Source organism: Crocuta crocuta, unplaced genomic scaffold, assembly GCF_008692635.1.
Source record: "Crocuta crocuta isolate KB4526 unplaced genomic scaffold, BGI_CrCroc_1.0 scaffold866, whole genome shotgun sequence".
NCBI classification, from domain to species: domain Eukaryota; kingdom Metazoa; phylum Chordata; class Mammalia; order Carnivora; family Hyaenidae; genus Crocuta; species Crocuta crocuta.
Genome location: NW_027531900.1, coordinates 657,130 through 669,587, shown reverse-complemented (window position 1 = coordinate 669,587; position 12,458 = coordinate 657,130). Strand labels below are relative to the sequence as shown.

At 63.1% G+C, this 12,458-nt stretch overlaps 1 protein-coding gene across 1 annotated transcript in view; it reads left to right on the top strand.

Annotated features, from left to right (window-relative positions):
- The window catches only part of BICD2 (BICD cargo adaptor 2), a 36,460-nt gene extending 24,008 nt beyond the window's left edge, over window positions 1-12,452 (top strand). The window contains exons 4-9 of the mRNA XM_077773950.1: window positions 1,784-1,996; window positions 7,515-7,667; window positions 8,347-8,781; window positions 9,288-10,295; window positions 10,422-10,573; window positions 11,038-12,452. Coding sequence (XP_077630076.1) covers window positions 1,784-1,996; window positions 7,515-7,667; window positions 8,347-8,781; window positions 9,288-10,295; window positions 10,422-10,573; window positions 11,038-11,347 — 2,271 coding nt within the window. The 3' untranslated portion in view covers window positions 11,348-12,452. The remainder of the gene's footprint in view (window positions 1-1,783; window positions 1,997-7,514; window positions 7,668-8,346; window positions 8,782-9,287; window positions 10,296-10,421; window positions 10,574-11,037) is intronic.
- Window positions 12,453-12,458: the final 6 nt, after the last annotated feature.

The following is a 12,458-nucleotide window of genomic DNA, read 5'->3' as shown; positions in this document are numbered from 1 at the left end:
CTTTCATGGGCATGTCCTACCCCTCGCTGCCTGATGTCCAGTGACGTGAAAATTATCGTTTAGTCACATGAAGTTCTCGGTTAATTGTAGCTTTTGCACATGGGAGGCAGACGCAGTCCCTGTTACTGTCTTACAGCCCAGCTGGAGGTGCAAGCCCCCAGCTCTGCTGTGTCTGAAAAGCTACCTCTGTGCTTGTGGGCGGAGTGGGGGCTGGGCTGAGGCCGGCTGGTCTGGACGTGAGTGTGCTCATGCCCGCGTGTGTCACAGTGTGTAGCTGTCTTGCCTCAGGACAACCTCTGATGGTCGCCCCAACGCCTGGTGAGATGTCCACGCTCCAGCTTGAGGCTCACGAGCGTGTTCTGCCCTGGTTGCCCTCCTAGGCTTGTCTGGAAGTTGGAGAGACCCCCCCACCCCCCAGCTGGCCAGTGCTTTCCAGGGCACCTGCCTCATGAGAAGCCGGGCAGGTTCTGGGACCCCAAGGTAGCTGTGTGGCCGGGGTGTCGGGGCTGCCACGCAGGATGGGTGTGGACAGGAATCTGTGCTTTGCTGTCTCCCTGGGACTGGGCCACGGGAGGGCAGCATCAGGAAGGACAGAGCTGAGCTGACTTGGTTTGAAAAGACACAGGCCTCTTCCCAGAGCAGGCTGTGTGGGTGGCTGGGGGCAGATGAGCAAGACCCGCCCCCGTCCTCGGGAAATAGCCGTTCTCCAACCAGGCTCCCCTTCCTCTAGCTCGTCCCCCACCAGCTTGTGTGTTTTCAGTTTTTAGATCAGAACTGGTCTTGCTCAGTATCACCCTTTTCCTTATGCATATTTCCCAGCTGTTTTCTTGGTCAGAATCTATACTGTGTATCGAATAGCAAATAAGTGAAAATGCACTTGTTTCTCTCAAGAAACAGAGATATCAACTTCCTTCTTCCTCAGCAGCCTTCCGTGGGCTTTGTTTTTCTTCTGTAAGCTGGGAGCCCTGCAGAGTCTGCATAGGGTGGCCATTGGGAAAGGGACCGCAGGGGAGGACATGCCACAGGCCCGTGGGGGTCGTGTCCTGGCATCTGGGGCCACGGGCAGGTTGCACTCACCCCTGGGGACTCCTCCTTGAGCCAGGGCACGGTGCTGCCTTGCCTGCCCCCAGCCTAGAGCCCTCTCTGGGTCTGGGGGTGGGGATGGCAGCGTCCTCTCCCCTCTGGTACTTTCCGCCCAGGCTCTGGGCAGGCGGGTGGGGTGTCCCAACTGGGGCACACTCAGTGGTCTGTCCACCAGTTCTGAGTATCCTGATCCATGCTCCTGTCCCATCACTCGGCCTGGGCCCCCACCGTCTCAGAATAGGTGAATAGAGGGATCAGAGTGGGGCAGAGTGGTGCCGTGTGGACCTCAGACCTGCCTAGTGCAGGCTCTCTCTGCCTGGTCCCTGGTCAGCAGCCTGACTTCCAAGAGAGAGTGTGTTGCACAGAGTGGGGCTGGAGGTCCTGTCCCCACCTCCTCTTGCTGAGCCCCCATCTGGTCACCTGACGGCCCAGGTCCTTCCCTAGCCTGGCCCCACTTGGCCATCAGCCCCACCTAGCTCCTCCCTGGCTCCATCCCCACCTGACTAGTAGCAGTAGCTCTGCTACCCCATGTAGCCCTTAGGTGTCCAGCAGCCCCCGTCCAGCTTCTGCTGTGTCTGATTGTGTCTTTCCCCGATGTCCGGCTTGTGCACACTTACACGGGCATCGTCCCTACCAGGTGTCTGGCTGCAGGGCTAGCTGGCATCGGCCTCCCTCTCATGAGTGTCTGGTCTCCACACAGGCGTTTGGACAGGCGCACACGAACCACAAGAAGGTGGCCGCAGACGGCGAGAGCCGGGAGGAAAGTCTAATCCAGGAGTCAGCCTCCAAGGAGCAGTACTATGTGCGCAAGGTGCTGGAGCTGCAAACGGAGCTGAAGCAGCTGCGGAACGTGCTCACCAACACGCAGTCGGAGAGCGAGCGCCTGGCGTCCGTGGCGCAGGAGCTGAAGGAGGTACCCCAGCAAGTCCGGCGGAGACGGGAGGGCAGGGAGGTAGAGGGCTGTGCTGCTGCCCTCGAGACGGCAGCAGCTGGGGCGGTAGGTGGAGTGGGGAGTCCGTGGGAACTGCCATCTGGGCCATGGCCCTGGGACCTCTGGGTTCTCATCAGGAGGGGAAGGGGTCTTGTCTGCTCTGGGCCGCAGGGGGACCTGCTCTCTGCCCTCTGTTTACCGGGGTGGGGGGCGGTGACAGGTGACCAGATGGACAGACGATTCTGAGTGGTGGCCAGCGTGGGGTTCCACACTCCCACGTGCGGGTTCAGGGTGGTTGGGATTCCACAGGGCTGGGAGGGGACTCTGCTGAGGTTCGGGACAGAGCCCAGGGCCTGGCAGCAGTGGGGAGCAGTCACACCCCCCTGGTTTGGGGTCAGAGGTCATCAAGGCCTACGGGCCTGGGAGGAGCGTGGCCTGGATCCGAGAGCCAGGCTGTCCTCGGCTGTGTGGAGCCAGAGTGCATGATTTCATTTCCTCCCACGGGATTACCCTGCTTGGGATGGGAGGAGGGGCGGCTGGGGATGTGGATTTGATCTCCCTGAGGGGTCTCTCAGCCTCACTGCTGGCCAGGCCCCCTGGCCCAGAACAGCCGGTGCAGGCTCTTACCCAGCCAGCCTTGTGCTGCTCTTTGCCTCTTCCAGAAGGGCCTATGTGGGCCGTCGGGAGAGCCCCAGTGACCTGCTGACTCCTGGCTTTGGGCATCAGGAAATGAGCTCAGCCAGGCCCACACAAGAGCAGGTTTGGTGGGGCCTCAGGAGGAAGCCTGCCCCTCCCCACCCGCACGCACTCTCGGCTGCCTTTCTCTCCAGGCCCCGCCTGTTGCCCCGCAGGTGCCCTGTTGGGGTGGAGGCTCCCCACTGCCACCAGGCAGCATCCCCGCCACCGCCAGCCCCGTCTGTACCTGCCTCTGTCACTCTTCTGCTGGTCCTGGACTCATGGCCGCTGCCAGGCAGCTGCGCCAAGCGCTGTCCCCAATAAGTGCCGCCCCACGCCTGCGGTGGTGTGGTGCGGCTGTGTGGGCTGTGCAGGGTCACCCAGCAGACACCCCGCCACGAGGAGAACTGGGTGCCCAGTGCCCAGTCCTGCCGCCTTCCCGGTGCAGTGATACCCAGCTGCACCGTACCCTCTGACCAAACCCCCCCCCCCATGACAGTCAGCCTGGTGTCCGCCCCCCTAGGAGGATCCAGTGGCCTGTCATGTGACGTTTATAACAGCCGTGCCCCACCCTGGAACTCATTCTCTCAATGGCTTCCCTCATCTCCTAGGTGGAGAAAGCAAGGAGCAGGGTCACCAGGCTGGCAGCTTTAGGGTGCTGACCTCTGACCTCTGCACAGTCTGTGGACAGGCCCAAGGCAAGCTCTGGGGGGCTGGGCGTGGCCGCAGTTGGCTGGAGGCAGTCGGGGTGTGCACCCGAAAGCTTCCAGAGATTTGCCCTAGGGAGGGGTGGGGGCTGCCGGGCTGGAGAGGAGTCAGCATCGCCCGCCCAGGTGACCTTGCTGTCCTGGTGGCCCCAAGTGTCTAGAGCCAGGCCTAAATAACAGAGATGTTCCAGCAGAATCCTGTGCCCCCGCCCCACCCCCAGGGTGAGACCCAGGAAGGGCTTGATTGCTGTGGTGGTGACGACGGGCGGCCAGGAGCCTACTGGAAGCCAGCCAGGCACTGCTCACCGGCTGAGGCGGGTGGTGGGTCGGGTGCCAGGTGGGCTCTGCAGCGTGGGGTGGGGGGCTGGTGTGGGAGGGCACTTGGTTCCAAACCAGGGGATGGAAGACAGCCTGGAGGCAGAGTGGGCGGGTGGAGGAGGCATCAGGGGTGGAGCCTCGCCCGGATGAGGGGCTGGACCCTACAGGGAAGTGCACATTCCTCCCGGGCAGCAGGCCCAGACCTGACTGGGCCCCAGGGTGGCCCGCCCTCACCCCCGCCCGCCTCATTCCCTGGCCTCTGCAGTGACCCCGGGGGTCCCTGCACACCCACGAGAGGGTGCCTCCTGGCCCCAGGCGGGCGCGCCTGCTGCTCCCCAGCCTGCCTCCCCAGAGCCAGCTCTTTTCCCGCCGGCGGCTGCAGCTGTGGGCACAGGGCTTCCCAGGAACCCAGTTCTGGTGGATTACAGTTAGTTCCACCAAGGTGTCTGGTCCCCTGCGCCTCCACTGCCATGTGTACAGCAGAGCTTTGGGACCGTGCCTGTCCCTGCAGAAGCCACACTGTGTGGCCCGTCCCAGGACTCTGGTCAGACGCCTGCAGCGCCTGCCTTGAGACGGTGGGGCTAGCCCGGGTCGCGGAGGAGGGCAGTGGGGGGCCACTTTGTGTCCCTCTGTCTGGCTGTCACTAGCACCCAGGTGAGGCTGGTCCCTGGGCTCCCTCTCCCGATGCCCCTTCCTGTCTCTCTCCTTGCTCCTCCTCCGCCGCCAGCACCCAGACCTGGAGTGTGCCCCTGCTGTGGAACCTTCCAGCAGGGAGCGTCCCTGCCATGTCTGTCCTCTGTGGGCCCTCGCACGCTTTCCTCATCAAAGGGCAGTGTCTGCTCCCACACTCTCCTCGGGGCAGCTGGGGGCTGGGGTGGGAGCGTGCCAGGCAGATGGGCTGGGGGCTCTGAGGTCAGCCCCGTCATCACACCCGTTTTGCCGACGAGGAAGCTGAGGTCTGGGGGTCGGGGCTTCACGTGTTTGCACCTCATGCCTGTCATCAGGGCTGCTGTTGACAGGCTACCTGGGAGAAGATGCTGACTTTAGGGAAAACCGAACTGCTTGGTGGCCAGTTGGAGCTTGTTTGAGCCCCAGAGCCGGGTGTGGGCCGGGCAGAGGTGCCGTGTCTGCGTGGGAACCAGAGCGAGAGGTTCAGTTCCTGCAGCCTCAGCACGCGGCACCCTCACCCGTCACCTGGTGTCTGGGGCCGGCTTGGCTGCGTGCGCCTCACCTGGCTGCCCACGGGGCCACGTGTGCCCTTTGTCAGCCCCGGTGCTTACGATCAGAGGCTGTGTTGTAGTTCCTGGTGACGGAGCAGGGTGGGACGTGACTCCTGAGCACCCACGTGGGCCGCACCACACACACGTCACCCTGAGCTGGGAAGGCTGAGGCGGCCCTGGCCTTCGGGGCAGCTGCCCCACGTTTGTCTTTCCACCATCTGGTTGGCCTTGAGGTCTGCTGGTCTTGCCGTGCAAATGTGGGTAGCCGGCCGGTTTCGGGCTGTGGCTTCTGCCCCAGGTGGCCGTGTCAGGCCGTGCCACACGTGTTAGAGCGACTCCTGCACCCCAAGCAAAACGACTTAGGACGGAGAGCAAGGTGCTCCTGGTGGAGGGATGCGCAAGCATTTGCTTGTCCTTCTTGGAAAGTGACGAAGTGCTCTGGGTCCGGGTAACAGTGAACACAGGGCTAACTAAAGCCACTGAGGTGTCCACTTTCAGCGGGTGGTCTCACAGCATGTGAGTTAAATTTCAACGAAGGACAAAGGCCGTGTGCAGGTTCAGCTCAGTAGTACAGCCTGGTGTTCAGGTTCCAGGGTGCAGGTTCCTGGGGGGCCCCCGGTGGGCAGCACCTCCTCTTTCTGTCCCTCTCAGGGCCGACCCCGTCTCCCCTCCATGTCCTCCGTGCGGAGTAGGCCGGTGCTCCCCGCAGGTGCGTCGGACTAGGGTGGGCTGAGCCCCAGGGGGGAGGCCCCAGCCCGCTGTGGCCGGGTGGCAGTGTTGAGCACACAGCCCTGGCTTTTACAGGTCAGTCACCGTGTTGGTGGTGAGGACTGTCCAGAGCAATAGGCCCGCAGATACTGTGAGATACCGTGCGTGGGAGTGAGAGGGAGGGNTGGGGGGCGGGTGGGTCCAGAATCTGCGGGGTGGGCCAAGGGCTGGAGACCCCAGGGGATCTGGAGGCAGAATTCCTCCTTCCTGAGAATTCTAGTCTTGTCTTTAGGACTTTGAGATGATTGGATGAGGCCCACCTGCACGGTGGGGAGGGTGCTGTGCTAAGTCACACAGTACTCTCACCGTTACCACACGGGCACGGTGGCAGCTAGGCTGGCGGACCCTGTGTCTGGATGTGGGGCCGTGCCACGTTGGCGCTGACACTGGCCGTGACACTGTCCCACACGGAGGACCGAGTGCAGCTGTGTGGAGGGCTTCCAGCCGCCTCTCCAGATAAATGGGAGTAACTGGTTCCTCTGGTCGCCGCTCATCCTGGGACATTTTGCTTATTTTTGCCTGTTTGACAGAAGCTTTGGTTTCTGGGTGGGCCTTGATTTTCCTCCAGTCTGTAACTTGGTGTCTGTTTCTTCTGGTGTCAACTCTCAGCCTCCTCTGGGTCACTTTGCTGGAAGACTTTGGTAGTGACATTTGTCAGGAGTGCGTGCTGTACAGCAACTCCCTCTTTCTGTTGTTCTCGTGTTTTTCTTTCTGGTCCTATTTCCTTTTCCCAATCTGGCATTATTTTACTGTTTTTCCCTGCACGGAATCTTGGAATCTCGTCTGCGAAGCCTGGATGTGGTCACGAGATGGCCCAGCACCAGCGGAGAGGCCAGTGTGTCAGGGGAGAGGGTGGAGGAAGGGGCCGGGGGCGACGGTGTTTCCAGCCGAGGACCCCGGGGTGCTGGCCTGGCCTGGGGGCGCCAGATGCCGCCTGGAGCGTGGAAGCAGGCAGGTGGGAGGCAGCTTGTGTAGGGTCAGCCCTCCCCGAGGGGGTGCTGGCTGTGTCCGGAACAGTTTCAGTTGCCACAGGGCGGAGTGGAGCTGCCTCCAGCAGGCAGGCGGCTGCTGAGCGTCCCGTAACACCCAGGGCGGCCCGAGCGTCAACAGGACTGAAGTCGAGGGGCCCGGCGCCTGGTGGCGGCAGGCTGGGAAATCCCGAGTCTCAGTGCACAGCGCACACAGGTGGTACCTGCATCCTCAAGGCTGTGTGACATCACCCACAGCTCGTACAGCTCACTCACCCGGCGTGTACACGAATTTGTGCTCCATCCCAAATCCACCCCGGGATTCTCCAGAGGGGGGCCCCTCCAGGTGCGCCCACCCCCGCCCACCCCATATGCCGCCTTCTCGCTCTCTGTGGATGGGCCTGGTCTGACCATTTCCCGAATATGGGATCACACAGTGGGTGAGCCATGTGTCTGGTGGCTTGGGGTTCACCTCAGCCCGTGAATGTGCCACGGCTGAACACGTCCCCTTGCGTGAATGTGCCACGTATTGTTTATTTGCTCATCGTCTGGTGGGCTTTTGGGTTGTTTCCATATTTGGTTGCTGTGAATAACGCCGCCTGAACCCTGGGGCACAAGTTTCTGTGTGGACCTGTTTCCGCTTCTCTGGGATGGGCGCTGAGGAGGCATTGTGGGGTCAGGTGCTCCGGGCTGGTCAGGCCGCTGCGGCCTGTGAGGAAAGAACTGCTCTTAGCCCATTTTACAGATGCAGACACCAGGGGTCAGATCGGGCTGACACCCTTCACTGCTGACTGCAGGCACACTGCCCGTGGCCAGCTGCCCACACCCGCCTTCCTCTCCACAGATCAACCAGAACGTGGAGACCCAGCGTGGCCGCCTGCGGGACGACATCAAGGAGTACAAGTTCCGAGAGGCCCGCCTGCTGCAGGACTGCTCGGAGCTGGAGGAGGAGAACATCAGCCTGCAGAAGCAGGTGTCCGTGCTCAGGCAGAGCCAGGCAGGTGTCCGCGCCGCAGGGAGCTGCCCCGTCCCCTTCCCCGCAGCCGAGCCTGGGGCCGCACCGCACACTGCTGGGGACGGGGCGTGGCCAGGGCCCTGCCTGTCCCGGGCCAGAGAGCACGGGCTTCACTCGAGGGCTGGCTGCCCCCGAGGTGCAGGGCACCTGCACTTGTGACCTGAGACAAGGTTGGAGGTGATGGTCATGGACATACGTGTTTTATGTGTCTTAAAATGTTTAATGTTAATTAAGTAGGTTTGTAGAATTTCTTTTTTATTTTGAGAGAGAGAATCTTATGCAGGCTACATGCTTAGCACAGAGACCAGCATGGGGCCCGATCCCCACGACCTGGGGATCATGACCTCAGCTGAAATCAAGAGGCAGACACTCAACCTACTGAGCTGCCCAGGCAACCCCAGTTTCACAAGATTTAAAGCGAGTGTACACTTGGTAGTGCTTTAAGTAACTGGACACATTTGCAGCAGGGATGTGTGTGTTCTGATCTCCGTAGCATCTCTGGCTGCATGGGCGGCGCGCTTTGCACGTACACAAGTGTCCCGGGTGTGGGCTGACGTGCGTGTGCACCTTGTGCCCAGAGCCCCGCCCCACCCCCGGGTCCCCCATCCCCTGCTGTGGCACCCCCCTCTTTCGGGCACAGGAGAGTGCTGCTCTTTTCCAGGTGGAGTTTGAGGGCCTCAAGCATGAGATCAAGCGTCTGGAGGAGGAGACGGAGTACCTCAACAGCCAGCTGGAGGACGCCATCAGGCTCAAGGAGATCTCGGAGCGGCAGCTGGAGGAGGCGCTCGAGACGCTGAAGACGGAGCGCGAGCAGAAGCTGAGTCTGCGCAAGGAGCTGTCGCACTACATGAGCATCAACGACTCCCTGTACACCAGCCACCTGCACGTCTCCCTGGACGGCCTCAAGCTCGGCGATGACGCCGAAGCCCTGGCCAACGGCTTCGAGCACGCTGGCCTCGCCAAGCTGCCGCTGGACAACAGGACCTCCACGCCCTCCAAGGACGGCCTCGCCCCGCCCTCCCCCAGCCTGGTGTCCGACCTCCTCAGCGAGCTCAACATCTCCGAGATCCAGAAGCTGAAGCAGCAGCTGGTGCAGGTGCGGGTCCAGGTCTCACCGCCCCGGGGCCACGTGCACCCTCCTCGTCTCCAGCCCTGCCCCGTCCTCTCGCCTGTGTTTGCTGTGAAGTCTGCGTCGTTGCCGCAGGTGGGGCTGTGGCGCTGCGGGGGAGGTGCTGGAGCCGTGGGCTTCTGGCCACCAGATGGAAGGTCCAGCCGCCCCAGGTTTCCTTGCCCCCCTCGCGGTGCCCCGTATGGGGTTCCGTGCCGAGTCCTGCGGATGAGTCTCGTTAGGGTTCCCTGCCCTGCACGGAACAGAATCCGAGGGTCTGCACCATGCCCCCCCGCCCCCACCCGTCCCCTTCTCCTCGCATCTCCACAGAGGAGCGCCCCAGCCTCGGGGGGGGGAGGGCCCGTCATGACCCGCGTGTGACACACTCACTGCACCTGTTACAGAGACCTGCAGGGTGACAGCGGCGGCACGGGCGGGGCCCTGCGGGTGTGCGGCCCCCACGGGCTAGTGACGGGCCTCTTGTGCTGTTGCAGCTGGAGCGGGAGAAGGTAGGCCTGCTGACGACGCTGCAGGACACACAGAAGCAGCTGGAGCAGGCGCGGGGTGCCCTGTCAGAGCAGCACGAGGAGGTGAGCCGCCTCACGGAGAAGCTCAGTGCCCTGCGGCGCCTGCAGGCCGGCAAGGAGCGGCGGACGGCCCTGGACAGCGAGAAGGAGCGGGACAGCCATGAGGATGGCGACTACTACGAGGTGGACATCAATGGGCCTGAGATCCTGGCTTGCAAGTACCGCGTGGCCCTGGCAGAGGCCGGTGAGCTCCGCGAGCAGCTGAAAGCCCTGCGCAGCGCACACGAGGCCGGCGAGGCCCGGCACGCGGAGGAGAAGGGCCGGCATGAGGCCGAGAGCCAGGCGCTCACCGAGAAGGTCTCCCTGCTGGAGAAGGCCGGCCGCCAGGACCGTGAGCTGCTGGCCCGGCTGCAGGCGGAGCTGAAGAAGGTGAGTGATGTCGCAGGTGAGACGCAGGGCAGCCTGAGCGTGGCCCAGGACGAGCTGGTGACCTTTAGCGAGGAGCTGGCCAACCTCTACCACCACGTGTGCATGTGCAACAATGAGACGCCCACCCGTGTCGTGCTGGACTACTACCGAGAGGGCGCGGCCGGCGCCGGCCACTGCAGCCCCGAGGCCCGGGAGCGCCGCTCACCCGTCCTGCCCAAAGGACCGCCAGCCTCAGAGGCTGGGGCGGGGGACAGCAGCCCCTCGCCCAGCCCTTCCCTGCCCTCGCCCCTGAGTGACCCACGGCGGGAGCCCATGAACATCTACAACCTGATCGCCATCATCCGAGACCAGATCAGGCACCTGCAGGCGGCCGTGGACCGCACCACGGAGCTGTCGCGGCAGCGCCTGGCCTCCCAGGAGCTGGGCCCTGCCTCGGATAAGGACCGGGAGGCACTCATGGAGGAGATCCTCAAGTTGAAGTCTCTGCTGAGCACCAAGCGGGAGCAGATCACCACGCTGCGCACGGTGCTCAAGGCCAACAAGCAGGTGCGGGGCCGGCGGACAGGGCCGGTGGGGCTCCTCCCTCCCATGGCCTCCGCCACGACTCCCTGAGGCAGGCGGACCCCTTCCCAAGTTTCTCAACTACGTGCCCTTTGTGTGTCTGACCCCTAGACGGCCGAGGTGGCCCTGGCCAACCTGAAGAGCAAGTACGAGAATGAGAAGGCCATGGTGACCGAGACCATGATGAAGCTGCGTAACGAGTTAAAGGCCCTCAAGGAGGACGCGGCCACCTTCTCCTCACTGCGAGCCATGTTTGCCACCAGGTAATGCCCGCTGGTCCCGTTGCTTCAGTGCCCGGTGTGACCCTTGCTTCACATGCAAGACGAGGAGGCGGAGAGGCCAGGCCCCAGTGGGCGGATTGGAGGCATGAGGTTTGAAGGGGGCAGGGGCTCACAGACGAGGCGTGAGCCCCNGGCACATGTCCCAGCGAAGCAGAGAACAAGCCGGGGGCGCATCCATATGTGTCTCTCGCTGACTCTGGTTGCCATCAGGTGACTTTCTAAGCACCTACTGTGTGCGTGCACGGAGCAGGAACACACCAAACGCTGCCCTCAGGTTTACCCGTGAGGGGTGGGTGCCCCGGCTACCTCCCGTGGAGAAAACCAGCTTGGGAGCCCTTCCTGGAGAAAGCGGAGTCGCTGAGTGCACAGCCTCTTCCTCCCCGCCTCCTCCGCCAGGCCCTCCACGCGGGTCCTCAGCCACGCTCTTGCCTCTGGCGCCCCCACAGGTGTGACGAGTACATCACGCAGCTGGACGAGATGCAGCGGCAGCTGGCCGCCGCCGAGGACGAGAAGAAGACGCTCAACTCCCTGCTGCGCATGGCCATCCAGCAGAAGCTGGCGCTGACCCAGCGGCTGGAGCTGCTCGAGCTGGACCATGAGCAGACCCGGCGAGGCCGTGCCAAGGCCACCTCCAAGGCCAAGCCGGGCACCCCGAGCGTAAGTCACACCTGCGCCTGCGCCAGCGACAGGGCCGAGGGTGCCGGGCTCACCACCCCGGTGCTCTGCGGCGAGAAGTATAACATTTACTGTGATTAGGGCCACGGGGCCGCCGCTGCCGCTACCCTGCCGCACGCCACCTGTCTGCTTCACCTCCACTAACCCAGCAGCAGCGGGACCGCGGTGCTAGGCGGGTCTTAACCGTGACTAATGCGCAGAGGGAAGGATTTGGCCGAGGCGGCGTGCTGTTCTACCTGGACCCTGTGAGCTTGGTGTCTGTTCTCAGCCCTCGGGACCACCCTTCATAGCAGCTACTCTCCCGGTGGGGGGAGGGGGTCTCCTTGCAAAAACATGGCTTTCCAGGGCCTGTGCGCCGTTGGCTCCTGCAGGAGGAGGGGACAGAGCCGGAATTGGACTTGCATGTTCCCTGCACGTGTCTAATGTGCGGCGGCGCCGGCACCAGCAGCAGCGTTCGAGGTTCCGGCCCGAGTGCAAGGCGTGGCCTCGGTGGATGCGTGTGGCTTGGCACAGTTTACAGAGACAATTCCTTTGTAGTTTGTGCACGTCGCATTTGGGACAGAATCCCCTCCCCAGCCCTGCGTCCTCCAGCACAGGTGCCTGTGTGCGGGGGCCCTGCTCACGCCCGCGTGGCTCAGACACGGCTGCCACACCTGAGACCAGGGCTCTGCAGGCTCAGCCTCTCTGAGATCTGCATGCCTGTCTGGTGGCCTGTGAGGGGACATATTGGCGGGTCCCAGGCCTGGGGTTTGTTGTTTTTGTTCCATGAGAAAAACTTCTTAAGTGCCTGGCCAGACTCTGTCCTCACAAGCAGCCCATCTTTTTATACTTAGGGCCTCCCCGGCCTCCCAGGTGGGTTTTCCACCCTCTGCTCGTGATCAGAGCCCAGCCCCACGTGGGAAGGGGGCCTCGCCTGGGCCCAGGCCTGTTTGGGACCCCACAGCAGGTGCGTGACTCACCCTGGCCGTGCGGCTGCAGGGGTGGTGACTGACAGGCAGCTTCAGGGCTCTCTGCTCCCGGGGTTTGGCGTCTGGCCATGCGAGTTCCCACATTTGGGAGCAAGACTTCTCAGTATTTCCCTGTCGCCCCATGGGGGCTGCGTGACATGAGGCTGCAGTCTTGTCCCTGAAGGGCTTCTTGCCCCATCTCTCCATGGGCCCCAGGGGGCATTGGCGCTACCCTCACGCTGCTC